Consider the following 23,119-nt stretch of genomic DNA (forward strand, 5'->3'; position numbering starts at 1 on the left):
TTTGTAAAAATCGACGCATTTCAGAAAGGCGGGGCATAGAGGAGAAACAATAATGTACAGTATGTGGAAAATAATGTGTTTTTTGAACCTTAAACCGCATAAACACATTGCATTACACCAAATACACAAAATAATGTTCTTTTTAGCAACATCATATGACCCCTTTAACAAAAAAGAAGACAGAGACAGAGAGAAAGAGCAAAGGGAGGCTGCTAAAGGCAGTTCAACATTGCAAATAGGGCTGGGACAATAAATCGGTGCATCACAATTCGTGAATCGATTCTGAGATTATCGGAATGCATCGCGATTCTCTCTGGAATCGATTCTGAGCTTAGTTTTTAACAGCAGGTGGCGCTCTAGGCTAGATTTTAACCGCACACTCAGAATGCTCACAAAGAAGAGCCCTTGTGCGTTCGGTAAGTGTAAGTGGTTAAATGTACCTGCACCTTGGTGGTACTGTCCTCAAACTGCTTACGTTCCCCCTGGGTATGATAATAATGTCAGTTATGTTTGGGTAGGCCAATGCATCAAAATGCATATCCCAAAATTATTTGTGCATGAAGCATTCAACAAGTGTTTTATACTGTACAGCCTACTTTTTTTTTATTAACAAATCACATCATATTTGAGAAATGTATCACAGAAGTTGGAAGGATTGATTATGGTTGCAAAGCATTTAAGCAAGAGGATGACATGATTATATATAATCATGTATTTACAGTGTATTTTATGCACATGATTATACATACATTCCATCTTCATGCATTAGGTTCAGGAAGTACTTGCAAAATAAATAAATAAAGTAGGTTGAGTGTTCTTGAAAGACATTCTAAATTTAATGACGTAATTAATTTAATGGCGACTAGCTGAGCCAAACAATTTTTGTTTACAGTTTGTGGCATCTGAGAAGCTCAATATATAGTAGTGAACATGAGTGAATTAATGACTATTTCCTTGTGACATATCTGTTGTCCTTGGCCAAATGCATTGGTATTGCTTTTCTTTTAAAAAAAGCTTTTTGATTGAATTCTACTGTAATAAAACGCATAACCTTTAAAATTCTGTTAAAAACTAAAGTTGAATTTGTGATGTCATTAGCAGTCCTGTGATACGTAGACTCTAGAATAGTGGCTCTATTTTAATTTTAGTGCGGGAACAATTCAGTTGTGATCCTCCATGGATGGTTGTGAGATGGGTTGTTCACATTCTTAGGCACATTCACATATGCATTCATTCATTTTGGTTTATTTTCATCATTTACACAAGCAAACCAATTTAACCACATCTTCTCTGTGTCATTATTTTGTGTGTTTTTCTTCACCAACACACCGCACTCCATCGAGTAACATTGGTGTCCCGTGGTGGCGATCTGTAAAAAAAAAAAAAAAGTTTAATCATGACAACTCTCGGAAGATTTTAGCATGGTAATGGTAATGACAATGTTAATGTGTTTGGTCTTGGCGGAATAGATCTGCTATGCTGCTGCTGCTGAATTGCTGATGCTGTTGGTTATTGCTGTAGTTCAGTGATCCTCAAATCTGGCTCGCGAGATCCACTTTCCTGCAGAGTTTAGCTCTAACCCTAATCAAACACACCTGAGTTTGCTAATCAATGTCTTCCGGATCATTAGAAAATCACAGGTATAGTTGTTTGATTAGGGTTGGAGCTAAACCCTGCAGGAAAGTTGATCTCGCGAGCCAGATTTGAGGATCACTGCTGTTGTTGTAGATTATTGCTGTAAGCAAGTACAGGAACTTGCTACTGCCAATGCATACGGCGATACGGTGCCATGAGTATTTAAGACATACTGCTGCTGCTGCACAAATAGCATATAAACTAACTAGCAGATCTATACAGGTGGAGCTGGGGAAGATGGAGGGTTTACGTTAACAACCATCAGCCTGCGCCATCTAAAGTTTCATGACTAAAATGTATATATTTATTTTAGTGGAGGGGATTTTCTATTTATTTCAATTTGTTCTCACTTAATGTTACTTAACAGTTCTAACAATCAAATTGAGCACGTTTTTATATCCTTACTACAAAATAAAGGGGAGTACTTTTTCAACTTCATAAACCATGCTTTTTTGCCAACTTGTCAATATGACGGTTGATTTAAAATTTACAATATTAGTAGTTTTTTTTGCTTCAGAAGACATTAATTCATCAACTGGGGTCGCATGGATAACAGCCTGTGTTCGTTTTGCATAGTTTTTAAAGCACAACTTTGAGGGATCTATGCACTTGCATTATATGGACTCACAGAGATGGATTATTCTTCTAAAATTCTCAGTTTGTGTTCATCTGAAAAAAACAACAACTGGAACAGCATGAGGGTGGATAAATGAAAAGAGAATTTTCGTTTTTGGATTTAATTTTAAAAAGTACTTTCTCCCATCCGAGCTTAATATTTCTGTAAAACTGCTTTGAAACAATTGAAATGAACTAAATACGCAGAGGCAACTATACTGGTCCAGAAACGACACACTTCACCTCATGAACGCTCTGTTAGACCACCAGGGCCATATACAGATTTCCTAAAAGAATTTACAGATTTCCTCTCAGACCTATTGGTTACTGTTGATAAAGCGCTAATTGTCTGAGACCGTACATTTCTGCCATATGTACATTAATTGACAGTCACCACTGATAAGCTACCACTAAATATTGTAGAAACTTAATTTGCTGTAAAGTTGCTTTGCAATGATTTGTATCGTGAAAAGCGCTGTACAAATAAACTTGACTTGACTTGACTTATGAATGACTAGAGATCGGTCACCAGTTGGTGTGTGTCTCTCTCACCCATGACTCTGGCCTGTAATCGAACTCGGACGCTGCTGTCCCTTCTGCTCCTGTTGACCAGGGTGAGTTCCTCTTGCACCACTCCCTCCTGCTGAGCGCTGTACTCACAAACCACCCTCGCTCCCCCTTAAAAGAGCACAGACAGATGAATGGGAGTGAGTGGGATGAATACAGATACAGAGGGATACCAAGACAACACAAAATGTCATGGACAATAAAAAGATGAGTAAAAGAAAATGCCTGAGTGACCAGGATAAGATTGGAAGATTGAAATCATCGTAGAGAAACAATCACCTTACTGCAAAGTGCTTGCAGCTTCTTTTAGAATATAAATTGTACACTCAGATACGGCAAACCTACTAAGATTTCCCTAGAGATTCAAATGTCGGAAAAATGACACTACTATAAACGCGCTAAGTGAGTTTCAGCTAATGGAGAGATCGATGACGGACTGAAATAGGAGTGTGACTATTGATCGTAACATGATGTCTTGCATTTGGCTTGATGTTTTATTACCAGTCAGGTGTACAAGCGATCTTAGATCTACATTAACGGTTCTGATAGCGCTTACGCTTTTACAACCTTGTTTACATTGTTTTTAATTGTAACTGCTTAGTTTAAGCTATATGTATCTAGTTTTCTGAATGGGAATGTGTGGAATCAATACAGATACAGAGGAGTACAAAGATAACACAAAATGACAAGGACAATAAAAAAGATGGGTAAAAGAATGCGCCTAAGTGACCAGGATAAGATTGGAAGACTGAAATCATCATAGAGAAACAATCACCTAACTGCAAAGTGCTTGCAGTTTCTTTTAAAATATAAATTGTATTTTCAGATATGGCAAACCTGCTAAGATTTCCCTAGAGATTCAACTGTGGGAAAAATGACACTACTATAAACGCGCTAAGTGAGTTTCAGCTAATGGAGAGATCGATGACGGACTGAAATAGGAGTGTGACTATTGATCGTAACATGATGTCTTGCATTTGGCTTGATGTTTTATTACCAGTCAGGTGTACAAGCGATCTTAGATCTACATTAACGGTTCTGATAGCGCTTACGCTTTTACAACCTTGTTTACATTGTTTTTAATTGTAACTGCTTAGTTTAAGCTATATGTATCTAGTTTTCTGAAACTTCTCATCATTTATTGAGTCAGGGAAGCCTAATGGATATAAATCTGGACTATTTTCTTAAAGGTTTCTTGTTTAATCTCTAGCAAGATTAAGATGGTTTCAAGATCACAAGTACTGTTCATTAATCTTGTACCCCTGAGCAGAGCACTTAACCCAGGTTGCTCCAGTGAGACTCTCCCTGTAATAAGTCTCCTGTATGTAGCTACAGTTTAAAAAGTGTCTGTTTAACTATTGAACACCTTTTAATAGGGCTTATGTGAATAAATGAGAATGCAAGGGTTGTAGGCAGATTTTGATAAGTGACATAAAAGAAGACCATCTGTATGGTAAATACTGGTCTAATTGTGTGTTCAAGTCCACCTGGGAAGTTTATATTTACGAGTTGGAAAGTTGTAATTACAATGCGCGTTCAAATAAATTGGTCGGAACAAGATGCCAATTTTCTAAGTAAAATTCAAGATTTTTCAACTCTACAAATCTATAAAATAGTGAATAAAGAATGTGCATTGGGTGTGTGTTTGCTTTTTATTAAATTTATGAAGGTGCTGTATATTGAATTGTACTGTATATATTCTATCGTAACTGTACAATATGGTATTTTGTGTGTGTATGAGTACACACACACACGCACACACACATTTGTATTATTTTTGACAACATTCTGAGAAATAACGTGTTCTTCGTGAATGCAAGTTGGTTTATTAAATATAAGGAAATATCTATAAATTATTTCAAATATTGGTTAAAAAATATAATCTATGTTTCTAAACATAATCTAATGTTTCTGGAAATACATTATATAAATATAATAAATGATAACATATTTATGGGTAATTTTCTGTATGCATTTTTAACATTCCTCCTACAAGTGCAACACGTATTTTGTAAAACTTTTCATTTATTAAGGTGCCGTGAATTGTTATATATTCCATATTCTATTGTAACTGTACAATACTATAGTATTTTGTGCATGCAAATCATTGTAAAGGAACAAAAAAATTAAATAGGTTGCATGTACAAATTTCATGTGTGTGCAACTAAACACAATCTTTCTGACATGACCCTCACACACCATAAGAACACTATAAAAACATACCCTCAGTGTGTGGTGTAATGCGTGTTGCACGTAGTCGTGGTTTTGCAGAACTGCGTAGTGCGGGAGAAAGGGAGACATCTTTGCCTAGTGTTGGGACTTGCGGCAAAGAAAAGATGATTTCATATTTGTGATGGCTCCTTAAAAATCCCACCTAGATACAGAGTTTAGCAGTCAACGATTTCAGGATGCAACACATCTTATATACTGTTTGTTTTTTTCTCGTTTATTTTTCAAGTTTTTTGTTTTTGGAAAGCAATTTCTTTCACCTTAACAAGATATGCACCATCAGGTTCTGGTAGAGCTGTGATTACTTTATCCTGAAGCTTTTCATCACAGCTTTTGTTAATGGAAACGTCTTCATCATCATCATCAGGGAAATGTACTCCACCTTTTGAAGTGGAGCCTGGCGAAGACAAAACAGGGGTGGAGTTAAGATCACAGAGATGGATACTGGACCAGAAGATACATGCTGCAATGATTAATGCAGGCTGAACCCAGTGTGGGAGAGCTGTCAGAACAAACACACACTGGACGTGTTAAAAGACGACGAGAAAGGATAAATGTATAAATACATAATGCACATTTAGATGATGCAGAAAAAATCTAAATATTATTTAAAAAATGTATACACATTCAAATAGACATTATGAACCCAGAAAAGACACTGACTTTTCCTTCCTGTTGCCATTTCAATATAAGGCCAGGGAAATCCAGGTATGATGACTGGCGTCAATTTGATATCATCTCTAAATAACAGACACTGAGTTAGAGAGAATGATCCCTGCAGAAGAACAGAAGATACTGTGAGTTATGTAATCTATGATCAGTTTGTAATGTTCTGTACTGTCCTATTCCCTGATGTTTCAGACAGTATATACAGTATATATATATATATATAGAGAGAGAGAGAGAGAGAGAGAGAGAGAGAGAGAGAGAGAGAGAGAGATATAAATATATATCAGACTTGTCAGGAGGATGATGCATATGCATACGCTGACTCACTCTGAGCTCAACACATAGATTTATAATCATTTCACAGAAGACTTTAATGCTGCCTGGCAAGGGGAAAAAACTGAAGAGGAAGCAGATTGATTCATGAGAGAGAGAGAGAGAGAGAGAGAGAGAGAGATTTAAAGATATTAAATTGCATGCAGGTTATTTCCCCAACTTCTAAATTATTAATTGTGCATCCCATGAGCATTCTTGATTTGCATTTCATTGGCTTTGCAGCATAATCCTGCTGGGTTCAATGCCACAGGATGGAGGTCCCCCACAACTGTAATACTTTATTATCATGTGGCAAATCATCTGAGTTATCATTTATGAGGCCTGTTATTAGGCCAAAACCCCATTCAGATGCTTGCTTGTTTGCCCCCAAATCAATTTTAGACTTTGTGCTGACACCATTTAGCATAGGTGCATGAATTTTACTGCTGTTGTTTCATATCGAAAATGTTTATGTTTTGTTTTATTAATTCTGAATTATGTTTCTCTCTGCCTCATACTACACACATCCATATAATGGACATTTTTGGATTCAGTCCCCTAATGATATGCTGCATGGAAGAAAAGATACATAAAAAAGGTATATAACATAAAAAGGTATAGGCTATAAAGTAAACATATTATTATTGTTATTATTATTATTATTATTTAAGCGAGAACTGCGAGATACAGCTGGTCATGTGATCTCAACATGGCCGCACTCATGATGGGTGGTCCATGTAAAATGGTTTTTTTCTTCTTCTAGAAAACATCATTTTAATTTTCCTCAAAATGGCTGTGAATTTTAAAATGTGTGTACCTTTAAATAGCAGTTAAAATTGTTTTGGCAAATTATTGAATAAATCCCCACAATTGTCAACTTGTAAGCTGTTGTTGTAATCAGACTGCACACTGTGTTTTTGTACTATAAATGATGTAGTCTACTTGGAGTGGAACTCTATGTACAGACCTGCAGAGAGGTAAACCCTGATATTGTCCCCTGTAGTAGATTTATTTGTAGATCATGCACGCAGATGGGACTCCAGACCCATCCTGATTAACAGTGACATACACAACAATTTCACATGAAAACCTTTGGCTTTAATCGGGGTCATTACGCCAGTTTAGTGAAGGTTATTTCAGAGAATGACACTCACATTCAAACTAAAGCGGCTTATGATACCGCGCTCATCCCGACGACTTATTTCCAGCCATTCTTCCAAAGCACCTCTGCAAAATCACGTCAAACATGACGATAAGAAAAAAAGCGGCTTATGCAACAATAATCGCTGAGATGGACGATGCAAGTTATAGAGATGTCTACATTAGATATAGGCGCTCCCCGAGGAGTCCGCCTTTGCCGGATACACAAACCCTTCGAAGGCAGCGCCTGACGACAAGGCATCTCTCGTTCATAATTTATTAAAGTACAGCATGTTATGGTCTGTGTAAAAATGGGACAACACTGCGTCGCGTGCCAGTGTCCCGTTTGGCACCATTGACAGAAAAAAAATCAACAACTCGACATTAAAAGAGTAAGTGGTTTAGTCAAAATGCGCACATTTTGTATAATAATCATATATCCTACCTTGTCGTTTGACTTGTCTAATAGACAGAATCATAAATACACCTGGGGAAAAATGTCTTCTGATGACTGCAAGGCGGCTTATTTTTATTATATTAAATTATTTTTTTAATGCTTTTATTAATAGCTCCCACTTAAGAAAAAAAAACTATTTGTGCAGTGATGGTAGCTTTAAAATGTGCGCGTGCACATAGACTAGTTGAAAATAAAAATAATTTTAATCGGAAATTCACTGAAATCAAACTTACCTGTGTTACATGGACTGTACAGTGGAAGCAGGTTTGTGGCGTTGCCTGAAGCGCTCTGCCATCAGTCCCCTCGAACGCAGCGTGTGGAGGTCTGACGCTGCGCGCGGTCACAAGAAAGGAGCTACAGCCATTGGTTACTGGTGGTTACTTAACGTCTAGCTCTCCTTTTCTACCTCTCCATCATTATATACACGAAATGTGGAGGCAAGAGGTCCGGGCCAGTGCCCCAGCAGAATCTCTTGACTATCATTGGCTTTGAGCAGGGCTGAGCTGAGCTGGTGACCACATTGGCCTCACCCAGCACTGCAAATGTAAAACTGATATAGATGAACAAAAATAGAATGAAAAACAATAAATGGCCAACTGGAAATCAAAGATGCAATAAATAAAAAATCATGCTGTAGCTGCTTTGATTAGAATGCATGATATCACACTGCACACATACATCAGTTCAGTTTTTATAAGCCAACAAAGAAGCTGCAGTTGTGAAATATAGTTGCCTTTACAAAAAATAATTTGAAACGTAAAGTTGCAATTATGATAAAAGGCAAAATGATTTTATTATTATTATTATTAGTCACAATTGCATAACTTAAAGAGTTCACCCAAAAATTAAAATTGTCATTAATTACTCACCCTCTTGTCGTTCCAAACCTATTAGACCTTCGTTCATCTTCGGAAAACTAATTAAGGTATTTTTGATGAAATTCGAGAGCTTTCTGACCCTCCATAGACAGCAAGGGATTTACCACATTCAAGGCCCAGCAAATTAGCAAGGACATCGATAAAATAGTCCATGTGACATCAGTGGTTCAACCGTAATTTTATGAAGCTACGAGAATACGTTTTGTGCGCAAAGAAAACAAAAAATAACGACTTTATTCGGCAATTTCTTCTCTTCTATGTCAGTTTGACTTTTGTTCACAAGAGTACTACAACGTGTGTGTCGAAGACTGACACGGAGGAAAGGAAATGGTTGAATAAAGCCGTTATTTTTGTTTTCTTTGTGCACAGAAAGTATTCTTGTAACTTAATAAAATTATGGTTGAACCACTGATGTCACATGGACTATTTTATCGATGTCCTTCTTGTCGTTCCAAACCTATTAGACCTTCGTTCATCTTCGGAAAACTAATTAAGGTATTTTTGATGAAATTCGAGAGCTTTCTGACCCTCCATAGACAGCAAGGGATTTACCACATTCAAGGCCCAGCAAATTAGCAAGGACATCGATAAAATAGTCCATGTGACATCAGTGGTTCAACCGTAATTTTATGAAGCTACGAGAATACGTTTTGTGCGCAAAGAAAACAAAAAATAACGACTTTATTCGGCAATTTCTTCTCTTCTATGTCAGTTTGACTTTTGTTCACAAGAGTACTACAACGTGTGTGTCGAAGACTGACACGGAGGAAAGGAAATGGTTGAATAAAGCCGTTATTTTTGTTTTCTTTGTGCACAGAAAGTATTCTTGTAACTTAATAAAATTATGGTTGAACCACTGATGTCACATGGACTATTTTATCGATGTCCTTACTACCTTTCTGGGCCTTGAATGTGGTAGTTGCATTGCTGTCTATGCAAGGTCAGAAAGCTCTTGGAATTCATCGAAAATATCTTTGTGTTCCGAAGATGAACAGAGGTCTTACAGGTTTGGAACGACACGAGGGTGAGTAATTAATGACAGAATTTTCATTTTTTGGGTGAACTATACCTTTAAAGCCACAGTTACTCCTTAACTTACAAAAGTTGCTGTGTAGATTCTTTTAAAGACCTTTTGGTCTCTGGCTTGTCTTAAAGGACCATAACCTCATAATATGGACTCTAGAAATTCAGAGAGTACAGACAACATTGAAATAGAAGAGATGCAGTCGCCTATATACTGTATATTCACATTTATTTTGTTTTACTATAATGTACAAAACACATATTTGAATATTATACATTTTTATGCTTGGTCAAGCTTAATACTAATGGGAGGTTATTTTACAATCAGATCTCCATCACCATCCAATCTTGTATTCAGTGTCAAATTAAATCCCAGATTTCAAGCCTTGGCAATCATTTTCACTTCATAAGTCTTTTTGTTTTAGGTATATCATATAGTCTATAAGGTATATAGTCTATAAGGATTAGCTGTTTATGTTTTGTTGAATATATATTAAAAAAAACATTAAGCCAATGAATGATCTCATAGATTGTAAATAATAAAGTGTGATTAAATAATAAAGTAAACAAACCCTGTGAGCTTTATTTTTGATTCTATCCCACTATTCTTTCATTTTTCAGTCTGTCCGCTTGGGTTAGCTGGATAGGCAGGACATATGATAAGCGGGGCCTCATTTTTTCCAGATTTGTTCGTGCATGGGCTGAAAAAAGGATATAAAGTCTCTGCAAAGGAGTCTGTGAAGGTAAATATCAGTGACTTTGTATCTGCATTATAAAAGGACAATTGACCTTTTTCATAGTCCACATACACGCCGACGTGCTGTGGTTTTGGGTGTACAACTATAGGCATTGATGGTTCTGTGCGGAAGACATATTCATGCTTGTCTCGTAGACTTAGAAACCAAAATCCATTAGCTGGGTGTGCGACTATTTTTCCTTTCCTGTTGATGGAGTGACTAGCAATGCCCAAATCCCAGTCCGTCTTCTCACCCACAACAACTTCCCAGTAATGGCAGCCAGAGCTTATACCTTGGCGGCCAAGTACACACACTACACGGTCAAACCGTTCAATTGTGTCTGGCACTGTCTGGTAGCGGTCACGGCAGTGCACCTGTTTACCATCATCAGAGATAATCAGACGCGGATGGGCTGAGTCTCGATCTAGGGTCACATCCACTGAGGATAGAAACAGGACAGAGTCGAAAACAAGATGTTTGCAGACATACAAATGAAAAAGGTGACATAAATAACACATATTTGAAGTATCTAATAATATGAAATGATCTCATACTTGCATATTCCTGCACTTTCCACACTTCTACAGATATATGAAAGCAGAAAAAAATATTACTTTTAAAATGAAAAAGAAAAAGAAAAATGCAGAATTAAATGGCTTTGTACAAGACTATAAGTCCATTCATATACAATACCAGTCAAAAGTTTGGAATATTAGGCAGCAAAAACAGTTTTCAACATTGAAAATAAGAACCATTATTAATGCTTAAGGATCAAATCAGCATATACGTATAAGAATGATTTCTGAAGGATCATGTATGAAGACTAGACTAATGGCTGCTGAAAATTAAGCTGATAAAATAACATGAATAACTTATATTTTAAAATATATGAAAATAGAAAACAGTTCTTAAAATCTCAATTATTCCAAACTTCTGACCTGTAGTGTATTTTGTCATAATAATAATATCAACATATATGAAAACAGGCATTTTCAGCATTTTTTCAAGATTCAAGATTTTATTTTATGCTACTCTTGGGTAAGACGTAGTGTATTTGCATTTAATTTGTCATCGACAAATAATTTGTCATATGAGCCAACAATATATAGTCGATAATATCTTAAAAGCTTAAATTATAAGATTAGTTTTGAACCTGGCTTTGAAATGTGGACTGTAACAGAGAAAATGCAGTTCTGCACTCTGTAGTGACATTAAAACTGTGTAATTTTTATGATTTAGCCCCCAGCACTGAAAACTGTGACGGAAAGCTAAAATTGGACTGGTCGGAGGAAAAGGAGAAGAAAAAACGTACTTTGTTGATATATTTCCAGTGGGTCTCCTGTGGAAGGGCGCAAACCTGACAGCACAACAATACATACCATAAACATGACTGAGAAAACAGTTATGTGTACATGTAAAGATCAAAATTCTGGTCTTACAGTTTTTTTTTAATTTGCTTTGGTACTATTTTTACAAGCATCTGCTACATTTTCAAAACTCTTAGCACTAATATCACAACAGATCATCAAAAGTGACACAAAATAATTATTTAATCTATATAAATGTTTCATTCACAGTAACTACCTTTCATAAAACTCTTACTATCAAACTTTTCATTTGCATGTCTTTTCATTCAGTTTAATACATTTGTCTGTTATTTAATCTGACTCATCTAAATGGTTAATCAGTGAATCATTTGGTACATCTCTATACTATACTACTATATAGATATAGATTCAATAAAGAACTTGTTTGCAATTTAGGGATAACCAAATGTAATTAATAATTTTTTACACTATAAGTGATTTATCATAGATGATAACCACTATTTTGTAAGAGTGTGTGACTGAGTGGTTTAGGTAAACCCTATGTTACAGTATTGAGGACAAAATGTCCCCACAAAAATGGCAATATCTGAAATCCTTGTCCTTGTGGGAGATTTTTAATTTTTCTATGAGAAAAACCCAGAATTTTCGTAGGGTAGGCTTAGGAGTAGGGTTAGTGTAGGGTGATAGAATATAAAGTTTGTACAGTATAAAACCCATTACCCCTATGGAATGTCACCATAATGATAGGAATACCTGTGTGTGTGTGTGTACCTACTTAACCATATTGGGGACAAATTGGTACCCAGAAGTGAGCAAAACCTGACAAAATCGCCAAAAACCTGCTTTTGAGGACATCCTCATTTATAAAATGGTGTGTTTTGCCATTTGTGGACATACAGCAGGACACAAGGGAGAGGAACTGATCAGAGATTGATCAGAGATGTATCAGAAGAAGGGAGACAGATGGCATCAAATACAGCATTTTACATTACATTATGGCATGTGATACTGTATATAGAGGCATTGCCATGGTAGAGAATGCACATTACTATACCTCAACTTTCATCTGAAAAGTTCAGCTACAGTATAGATTCAGTCATATGGCACAGTAAGGACATTTCCTCCACTGACAGTAAACTCTGCTCTTGCACAAAACCTTATCGCCATGTCATACCTTTATCACACCTTTTGATAACACACTGGATAAATACTTTTACAAACATTAAGGATTTTATGTGAGATATGCAAGTTAGGTAATGTAAGTGTATTTTCTAACATGACAGTTATTGCCTGTATTACTGTAATTATTTCAGAAACAAAGGTGATTTGAAATATGAATCTTGCATTGTTTGCTCTTGAATGAACTGATTGTTAAAAGTACTAAATTGAAAGTTTTACTTAAATCTTACTGTTGTGTTTTGGTGATTAAATAAAATGTTCGCAATACATATCACAATGATCTTGTGTTCTGAAACAATGATTATGTGGAATGAAAATATGTGCAACTACAATGAAATCATGAGATCAGGTTTTGAAAGAATGACTAGTGGTGTTACAAGTGTGATCAGTTTAAAGTTTTGTACTAAGAGTTTTGAAAATGTACACCTTACTTATGAAAATAGTACCAAACCAATAAAAAAAACCTGTAAAATCTCCTTGGATTTTAAACAAACAATATGTTTGGTGAGGTGAAGCATCTGAAGTGCTCTTGAGTCAAAGATGATGTCATTCTGTTCACATTAACAATATTCAAACCCTATTAATTTGAAGGAATATATGAAAAATAAAATTCTGTTGTTATGCACTTTCCAGTCTACGGAAAAAAGTCATTTGGGTTTGGAACTGCAACGAAAGTGTATGTAAATTATCTGTTAAAGAGCGGTTTATGAAGGAACTTTGTCTTACAGATCGCAGATAGTCTTCTCAGGGCTTCCTGAACCTCCTCCACCATCTGAGTGGCATTTCTCAGCACTGCTCCTGCAGTGGGGTCAGGGGTCAAGGCCACTTCTGCCCAGCTCTTTGTCTCAGGTAAACTACTGTAGGCTGGATATGTCTGAAAAGAAACGACAATACATTAAATATTGGTTATATTTCAGGGTAATAAATATAAAACAAACAATTGGCTTTTGACAGGTTAAGTTATTTAAGGTGAATACATGGGACAATTTCTCAAATATCAATAATTAAAACAGTTTAAGTCTGGTTTTACCTTGAAGAAGGAAACATGATCTTGGGACTGGGTCAACTGATTGATGTCGCTAAATCTATTTCTAAGTTCAGAGATCTCCGTCTGCAGGTCACGTATGAAGGCCTGAGAGCGAAGTTCTGCAGCCTGCTGTCCCATCTCCACCACCTCCAGAAGTTCAGCCTGGGACTTCTCAACAGCTTTCATTAACTCAGCAAACATACTCACAGTACCTGCTTTCTCTCGCTCTGCATTTACCTTAAAGCAAACAAACGAGACGAAGAAGAAAATATAGCAGACAATTAGGAGAATTAAGAGAATGAGGAAACCACGTTCTTTCAAACCCATATGACTTTTTCTATGGAAAAAAAGGTATTTTGAAGAATATTCAAACAAATTTTCCCTTCAGGAACTCGAGCTGCGTCAAAACGCTTTGGGAATGCCCTTACGAGACCACGTTCTGAACTAAGTGCAATAGTAGGGACTTTAAGCAACAACAGCTGATGGAACGGCAAAGAAAGTGCGATTGCGCATGCGCGACTTTAAGTGCTGCTTCGTGACGTGTACATTGTAACGGTCTACTATGGGAGTACAGCTAATTTGCCATAGTCGCTACTACGTGACAGATTAAAAGGCGAGTATATTTTGCATGGTAAATCTAGGGTTTTAGACTTATTGGCATCATACAAGACTAAAAACTCTTCTTCTGACAATAAGTTGTCGTTTAATGCCAAAAGCACGCTTTCTCTTGCCCGTTTAAATGACATTTTTTATTACGGTAATGATAAATGATTGAATGTTTCACCGTCCTCTCGGTTGTTGCTGTTGCTTAGTGATTTTTGCGCTCTTTGGCTGCGGCAGTTAACAGTTTACATCAGATCACCGTTGCCGTAACAATATTACTTCTGAAAGGAGTAGTAATGAGTAATATATTACATTCTTTGAGTAACTAGCCCAACACTGATTGTCACACCCCTAGTGTCTATGAGCGTGATAAAGCTAATAATTTTCATAGCATAATATGACATAGCATTCATTCTTCAGGTCAATCATATATTCATGAAAAAAAAAAATCAGTTTGAGTAAGGAACACTTACTACTATAGGAACTATAACTTTGCCATAGTATCCTTTCAAATGTTAAAGTTGCCACAGTCATTGCATTCTTTGCATGTGCTGCACTTCATTTGTTCCATTTTGTTTTATTAGTTTATTTATTAGAATTTGAAAGATAATAACAATATTGATTAATAAGTGAGATCTGATTTTAGGTGTCCGCCCCCGCAACCCCCAAGCCCCGGAACAAAGTTCAGGCTCAGGATTTTTTTTGCTTTAACCCCTGTAATTGGTCTTCACACATCAAACTTGACAAAATTAAACAACAGGGCCATTATGCGTATGGCGACTTCAGTTGAGCAGGACATTACACACCCATTAAATTGGTACCCCACCCCAATCCCTTCAGGACTTAGTACAGGGTACTAAGGTCCAGAAGGGCTTGCTTCGGGAAAAGCCTAATTCCTGCTGTTATAGTGGCCCCGAATAAAAGGCCCCGCTGAATAGGCCAGGATGCGGACATTGATATAAAGCGGACTTTGTTAATGTAGTTTTGACATCTAGATGTGTAATACTTATGACAGGATGTTGTGTCATGGTGACACTGTCTGTGGAATGGAATGATGCTGTGAAGAAGAATTTCCCCTAAGGTGGACAATAAAGTCTAAAGTCTATACCTCTGTATATGGTGCCCGATCCTCCTCAGTGCCTTCAGGGAGCTACACTGCCACCCCTGGTGCTTCAGGGCTTAGTGAGCTCCAACAGGCAAACTTCCCAGCTGCCGCCCGGCAACGGTACAGCACGGGAAGTCTCGTCCCCTCAAGTGAGGGCGCTAGAGCAGTCAGGTTGGTCGTTCCCTGCCGGTCATCCACTTCAGGGCACCAAAGTGGCTCCACTAGCTACACCAGAGGCCAGTCTTGAGAGGCTGGTTCCCTTAGTAGACTTTCTGGCAGCGTGGAAACTTCTGCCAAATGTCTCACAATGGGTCCTGCAGACTGTAGAAAGAGGCTACAGAATTCAGTTCGGTTCTTGTCCACCTCGTTTCATTCCACCTCGTGGTCATTCCCACACTAGTGGGCCCCGTGCAGGCTCAGGTATTGGAACAAGAAGTAGACACTCTCTTGAGGAAGGAGGTCATAGAACGTGTTCCTACTCTCTCTCTCTCTCTCTCTCTCTCTCTCTCTCTCTCAGAGAGAGAGAGAGAGAGAGAGAGAGAGTCCGGTTTCTACAGCCGTTACTTCATCGTTCCGATGAAGGATGGGTGGTTGCGTCCGATCATAGATCTGCATCTACTGAACTGTGCTATCAAACGCTTTCGGTTCAAGATGCTCACTATCAAACAGATTGTGTCTCAAATCAGGTCCGAGGACTGGTTTGTCACGATTAGCTGCTTTTCCACTGTCGGGCCAGTGCGAGCCAGTGATTTAAACGGGCCGGGCGGGGCTAATAGCCTCGGACCTGTAGCACCGAGCCCAAAATCACGATGTGTTTCCACCGTCGGGTCAGAAGCTCCGCTGCGCTTCACTAAAACCCGCCCTTTGCACACTTCTCAGGAACAATGTCACGCAACCCCATCATTTCACCAACAAAGAGAAGATTTATCAGAAAACTAATCAGAAAGTCACTGGAACTAGCGCGATCACAAAACTAACATGATAAAAGCGGCCGTTTGTTTGCATGTTTTGTTAAAGATTTAAATCCAAAAGCATCGATGTTTTACAATAATAAGTGATACATTGATCATAATGATTTAATTTATCAGGATTGAAAATTAGTCACACAGAAATAAAGCGGTATGAACTGGGCCCCGTGCAGGCTCAGGTATTGGAACAAGAAGTAGACACTCTCTTGAGGAAGGAGGTCATAGAACGTGTTCCTACTCTCTCTCTCTCTCTCTCTCTCTCTCTCTCTCTCTCAGAGAGAGAGAGAGAGAGAGAGAGAGTCCGGTTTCTACAGCCGTTACTTCATCGTTCCGAAGAAGGATGGTGGGTTGCGTCCGAGCTTAGATATGCGTCTTTTGAATCGTGCTTTCAAAAGCCTTCGGTTCAAGATGCTCACTATCAAACAGATTGTGTCTCAAATCAGGTCCGAGGACTGGTTTGTCACGATTAGCTGCTTTTCCACTGTCGGGCCAGTGCGAGCCAGTGATTTAAACGGGCCGGGCGGGGCTAATAGCCTCGGACCTGTAGCACCGAGCCCAAAATCACGATGTGTTTCCACCGTCGGGTCAGAAGCTCCGCTGCGCTTCACTAAAACCCGCCCTTTGCACACTTCTCAGGAACAATGTCACGCAACCCCATCATTTCACCAACAAAGAGAAGATTTATCAGAAAACTAATCAGAAAGTCACTGGAACTAGCGCGATCACAAAACTAACATGATAAAAGCGGCCGTTTGTTTGCATGTTTTGTTAAAGATTTAAATCCAAAAGCATCGATGTTTTACAATAATAAGTGATACATTGATCATAATGATTTAATTTATCAGGATTGAAAATTAGTCACACAGAAATAAAGCGGTATGAACCGTTATTTAACAAAAGAAAGAGGACACAGCCTACTTATTCAGTCGAGTCTGTTATTGTTTATTTGTAGTCACAATCACATTTAGAAAGAATGATAATTTCTATATTTTTTCCATCAAAAATACGACCTGATTAGCAGAGGGAGCTCCCGAACAAAAACCATTATTATGATATTTTTTAAGACGTACACGGAGCTTATGACAGATAAAATATGTTACTAAATAAATACACGATTGTGATAGAGAATGAGAAGCTGACGTCTGATTTCCCATGTTTACCATGGTAACGTTAATGGCTAGCGTGCATAGTCTTTTGCATCGCTTATAAATACCTATTTCTGCATGGTATGGTGATCATAATCCACACTGGATCTCAAATCGAAGTTTCAAATACTCGCTGCTGTCTTAAAGTGAGATTTGAGCTCAACTTATTTTAAAAGTCTTTGATGCTGGTTTGTTATCTGTTAACTTTATGAAATAATGCGCGGCACTGACGTTCTCCAGACGTGGAGAAACTCTGCCTTTGTTCATAGCCACTCCTCTAGCCCCAGTTGTCCCGCTTTGGCCCAAGGTTTTCGTCGGGCAAAAAACCCGGGCCGTTGGCCCCGAGGAAGCACTGACAAGGCACAATCAAGCCCCGGAAATGACAGTGGAAACGCGACTGGCCCTGGCATGCACTAGCGTGCCTGCTTTTGGCCCGACAGTGGGAACGTGGCTATAGATCTCAAGGGCGCATACTTCCACATATCCACCCTTCCTCAACACAGGAAGTTCCTGAAGTTTGCTTTCGGGGGTGAAGCATACGAGTATCGGGTTCTTCCGTTCGGCCTATCACTCTCACACCGCACTTCCACCAAGTGTGTGGATGCTGCCCTGGCTCCGTTGCGACTCCAGGGCATCCGCATACTGAATTACATCGACAATTGGTTGATTCTAGCTCAGTCAGTCATGGAGATGTCGTCCTCGCCCATATGAAAGGGCTGGGGTTACGGCTAAACGCCAAGAAAAATTTGCTTTCTCCACTAAAGAGGACCACTTATCTGGGCGTGGTGTGGGATTTGATGACGATGCTGTCACAGCTGTCTCCTGCTTGTATCGAAGCGATTCTCACAGCCATGAAGGGAGTGAGAGAAAGCCAGTCACTTACTGTCAAACAGTTTCAGAGACTGTTGGTTCTGATGGCAGCTGCATCCAACGTGATACCTTTTGGCCTGCTGTACATGAGACCCTTGCAGTGGTGGCTCAGGACCAAGGGGTTTTCCCCGAGGGGGAACCCGCTTCGCATGATCAAGGTCATGCGCCGATGCTTACGTGCCTTATGCATGACCTTGATCATGCAAAGAGGGTTCCTTGGCTCCTGTCTCAAGGCCCGGTGCTGGGGGCTCTTTGTCGTCGCATAACGCTAACGACAGACGCCTCCCTCGCGGGCTGGGGAGCGGTCATGAGTGGCCACTCTGCTCAGGGTCTGTGGGAAGGGCGTCATCTCACGTGGCACATAAACTGCCTGGAGATGCTGGCCCTGTTTCGAGCTCTAAAACACTTCCTTCCCGACCTAAGGGGACATCATGTACTTGTCCTCACAGACAACACATCGGTGGTCTCCTACATTAACCGGCAGGGGGGTCTGCGCTTGCGCCCCCTATACAGGCTGGCACACCAGATCCTCCTGTGGGCCCAGGGAAAGCTCCTCTCCCTGAGAGCAGTGTACTTCCCTGGGCACCTCAATCAAAATAACAGCATATGGGTTTAGAACAACATGAAAGTGAGTAACAATGAAACAATTTTTTTTTATTTTGGGTGAACTACCAACCCAATCTCATGAGAAAACGTAACTATTTTACAAGGTAGTGATTTTGTATGAATTCATACGATGTGAATCGTACAAGTTTTTTAAATTTTAAAAGTAAGCATGAAGGTCTACCAGTAAGCAGACAAATTCGCTTCCAATTTACCCAAACATAAAATAGCTACAAATTACCATGTGAGTGTGAACTATTCCTTTAAAATGTTAGATGCACATACTTGAATTTCTGCAAGTGATGTTTGGATCTCCTCTATCTTCCTCTCTCTGACTGTGATCAATCCTTGTAGCTCCACCTCCAAGATGCGCAACTGGGACTAAGCATAGATACAAACTGTTAACACAGATGCAACGCATACATAAATAAACATTTTCCTTTAGTCCTAAATTGATTTTACTTCTCATTCACGTGCATAATACGTACACTAACCTTCTTAATATTCATCTCTCTCTTGGCCTCTATCACAGAATGCCCATAATGTTCCCTCTCTGCACATGTTATACAAATGCATGTCTGGTCAGTCTTGCAGAGTAGCTCCAAACTATGCCCATGTCTGGGACACTGTGGCCCATTGGAACCTGTTCCACTCACACTAAAGTTTCGCTTGGGTGTCTTGGCAGGAGGGAGAGAATGAGTATCATGGGATGCCAAAGGCTCACTGGATGATGATCTTTGAAAGCGGCTCCTCATTTCTGGCAGGAGGCCTCTGGGTAGCTCTACCGGCCTGTTCTGCGCTCCAGGTTTCACTGCAGAAAAAGGGTTGGATGGTGAATCTGCAGGTGCACTTTTAGGTGCGCTCATCGTGGTCTCCGCCATCCGTTTAAACTGCTCTGTGATCTCCTTGAGCGTGTGATTGATGTGGAGCTCAGGACGCTTGCGGAAGCTTTCCTTGCACAAAGGACAGAAGCAGCTTTTTCCCTGACCCTCCCAGTAGAACGTGATGCATGATGAGCAGAAGCTGTGGCCGCAGGGTATGGAGACAGGATTGGTGAAGACGTCTAAGCAAATAGAACAGGTAAACTGCTCCTCTGACAGGAATTCACCAGGAAATGACATTGTGTATCTGAAAGCAAACAGACTGATTGAAAAACACAAAATGCACAGGTGCACTCAAACACGTCAGCCATTGTTGCACATAACCACTATATAGATGTTTTTTTTTAGATGTTATTTTTATTTATTTATTTATTTGTTTTTATTTTTTTACAATTTGGAATAATTAAGATTTTTGTCTCTTATGCTCACCAAGGCTGTAGTTATTTGATCAAAAATCTCTTATATTTTTATATATTTTAAAATGTTATTTATTCCTGTGATGGCAAAGCAGAATTTACAGCATCATTACTCCAGTCTTCAGTGTCACATGATCCTTTAAAAATCATTCTGATATGCTGATTTGATGTTCAATTTGTATTAGTTAGTATTGTAGCTATTAAATATCGTTCTTATTATTAGCAATATTAAAAACAGTTTTTGCTGCTTAATATTTTTGTGGAAAAGTTGGCACATTTTTTTCAGGAATCTTTGATGAATAGAAAGTTTAAATGAACTGCATTTATTTGAAATACAAATCTTTTGTAACATAATAAATGTCTTTACTGTCACTTTTAAACAGTTCAATGTGTCCTTGCTGTTTTTTTTATATAATAATAATAATTTTTAATAATAATAATAATACATCAAACTTTTGAATTATATTATTGTATCATGGTTTCCACAAAATGTGACCAAGGACCACAAAACCAGTCATAAGGGTCCTTTTTTAAAATTGAGATTTATACGTCATCTGAAAGCTGAATAAATAAGCCTTCCATTGATGTATGGTTTGTTAGGATAGGACAATATTTGGCCGAGATACAACTATTTGAAAATCTGAAATCCGAGGGTGCAAACAAATCAAAATATTGAGAAAATCACCTTTAAAGTTGTCCAAATAAAGTCCTTAGCAATGCATATTACTAATCAAAAATAAAGTTTTGATGTATTTACAGTAGGAAATTTACAAAATATCTTCATGGAACATAATCTTTACTTAATATCCTAATGATTTTTGCCATAAAAGAAAACTCGATGATTTTGACCCATACAATGTATTGTTGGCTATTGCTACAAATATACCCGTGTGATTTAAGACTGGTTTTGTGGTGCAGGGTCACAAATATTAAACAATTAAAACAACATTTATACTACTGCCACTACTACTACTAATACTAATAAATGTTTTCTGAAGGATCAATGTGACACTGAAGATTGAAGTAATGGCTGCAGAAAATTCAGCTTTGCCATCACAGGAATAAATTACATTTTAAAATATATTTTATAATATACAGCCTTAGTGAGCATAAGAGACATCATTCAAAAACTATTCAAAAATTTTTACTAGTAGTGTATATACTATATATAATCATTTCAAGTGAGTGAAAGTGAAGTGACTTGTGGCCAAGTATGGTGACCCATACTTGAAATTTGTGCTCTGCATTTAACCCATCCAAGTGCACACACACAGCAGTGAACACACACACACCGTGAACACACACCCGGAGCAGTGGGCAGTCATAGTGCTGCGGCACCCAGGGAGCAGTTGGGGGTTCGGTGCCTTGCTCAAGGGTCTCACCTCAGTCGTGGTATTGAGGGTGGAAGAGAGCGCTGTTCATTCACTCCCCCCACCTACAATCCCTGCCAGACCTGAGACTCGAACCCTCAACCTTCGGGTTACAATACTGACTCTCTATCTAATGGATAGAGTAGAGTTAAATGCGTTAAAACTGGCATTAAAAGGGAACAGTTTTCAGTTATTACTAGTTATGTACAACTAGTAATTAAAATGTTGGAATGAAGACCAGCTACACAGATACAACAAACCTGATCTAGGAGCAGCCTTCTTACCCTTACATAATGTAAAAACTGATCTAAGAAAACAGGCCGTCAGAAAAACCAAGAGCTAGAAAATACTCTGACGTATTCTTAGTTTATCATCACAAATTAGTTCTTAAAGGCAAATTAGCAAAAGTACAATCACATGCTTCCTGAAATATCTTGTAATCTATAATTACACTAGGGCTTCTTCTGACAAATGTCTCTTATTAGAAGCAAGTAAACAAAAATATTAATAGTATTAATACAAATATGTTGTGTTTACAAAATAGTTAGAATCTCATGATCTCAGTCAATTACATGTCATAATTTAGAACCCAACCTTACATAAACACCTTCATATACACTCATACAGTATATGAGTACATGGAAATACAATCTAAAAGACAAATTCACCTACGTAGATACTCATTTAAAAACGAACCTCTTGTCTGTCCTTTTCTCTTCTCTTCTGTTCCGCTTAGGATGTGGCACATAGGACACGTTCACTATGAAGTGGAGACCTCCTGGAAACAGGTATGTCCGCATACCAACAGGCCAAGCACACACCTGGCTGCTGATCCAACCAGTCAGACAAGTGCAGATTTTTAAGGCTCTTTTTCATCTGTTTTTAAATGTTTTCTTTCGACTAACACATGCTGTCTCATAAGAACAGGACAGCATGAGAATAGGTAAATTGTGTGAGTTCATTGTGTGATTTCACTGTAGATGAAACAAAAGAAATATGAAAATAGAAAGTAATATTTGTTTCTTGTTTCTAAGAATGACTGACAAAAAATAATAATATCAGGAGTTTTTTATTGTTACACTCATAACATATAGACAAAAACATAAAGACAAAGGCAATATCATTAGTTACAGCCCCCGATGACTTGTGTTGGAAGGGTTGATTTTTGCCAATAAAAAAAAGGGACTTTGTACCTTGAACACAGTATGTCAATTAAAAATCAATGAGAAACTGAACATTTAAACTAAAGGCCCCCACTAATTTTTCAATCACCTGTCTTCTTCTGAGACATAATAATGTGGATTGGTGATCATGTTATTGTTCTGTTATGTTAAATGATCCTTTGATCTCTTTAGTGTGTCT

At 38.2% G+C, this 23,119-nt stretch overlaps 2 protein-coding genes and 1 long non-coding RNA gene across 4 annotated transcripts; 1 reads left to right on the plus strand and 2 right to left on the minus strand.

Annotated features, from left to right (window-relative positions):
* Positions 1 to 316: 316 nt before the first annotated feature.
* LOC107720313 (uncharacterized) lies at positions 317 to 12,855 on the plus strand. The gene is made up of 3 exons (XR_001637601.1): positions 317 to 416; positions 807 to 811; positions 12,844 to 12,855. It is a non-coding gene; the product is annotated as an uncharacterized LOC107720313 (long non-coding RNA).
* Positions 849 to 8,086, minus strand: LOC107720312 (UPF0687 protein C20orf27 homolog). Of its 2 annotated transcripts, XM_016527996.1 has the most exons (7): positions 7,858 to 8,086; positions 7,182 to 7,254; positions 5,710 to 5,821; positions 5,307 to 5,443; positions 5,041 to 5,191; positions 2,803 to 2,928; positions 849 to 1,369 (listed from the first exon to the last, which is right to left on the minus strand). In XM_016527996.1, exons 3-7 carry the CDS (start codon positions 5,726 to 5,728, stop codon positions 1,299 to 1,301), a joined length of 504 nt encoding a protein of 167 aa, XP_016383482.1. In that variant the 5' UTR covers positions 5,729 to 5,821; positions 7,182 to 7,254; positions 7,858 to 8,086; the 3' UTR covers positions 849 to 1,298. The 2 variants fall into 2 exon arrangements, with proteins under 2 accessions (XP_016383482.1, XP_016383480.1); XM_016527994.1 differs by lacking the exon at positions 7,182 to 7,254.
* On the minus strand, positions 9,774 to 22,518 carry LOC107720311 (E3 ubiquitin-protein ligase TRIM39-like). Its single transcript, XM_016527993.1, has 8 exons — positions 22,454 to 22,518; positions 19,585 to 20,218; positions 19,376 to 19,471; positions 13,800 to 14,033; positions 13,496 to 13,643; positions 11,575 to 11,619; positions 10,817 to 10,843; positions 9,774 to 10,701 (listed from the first exon to the last, which is right to left on the minus strand). Exons 2-8 carry the CDS (start codon positions 20,209 to 20,211, stop codon positions 10,136 to 10,138), a joined length of 1,743 nt encoding a protein of 580 aa, XP_016383479.1. The 5' UTR covers positions 20,212 to 20,218; positions 22,454 to 22,518; the 3' UTR covers positions 9,774 to 10,135.
* Between the last annotated feature and the right edge of the window lie 601 nt (positions 22,519 to 23,119).

Source organism: Sinocyclocheilus rhinocerous, unplaced genomic scaffold (assembly GCF_001515625.1).
Source record: "Sinocyclocheilus rhinocerous isolate Xijiao unplaced genomic scaffold, SAMN03320098_v1.1 scaffold4923, whole genome shotgun sequence".
Taxonomy (NCBI): Eukaryota; Metazoa; Chordata; class Actinopteri; order Cypriniformes; family Cyprinidae; genus Sinocyclocheilus; species Sinocyclocheilus rhinocerous.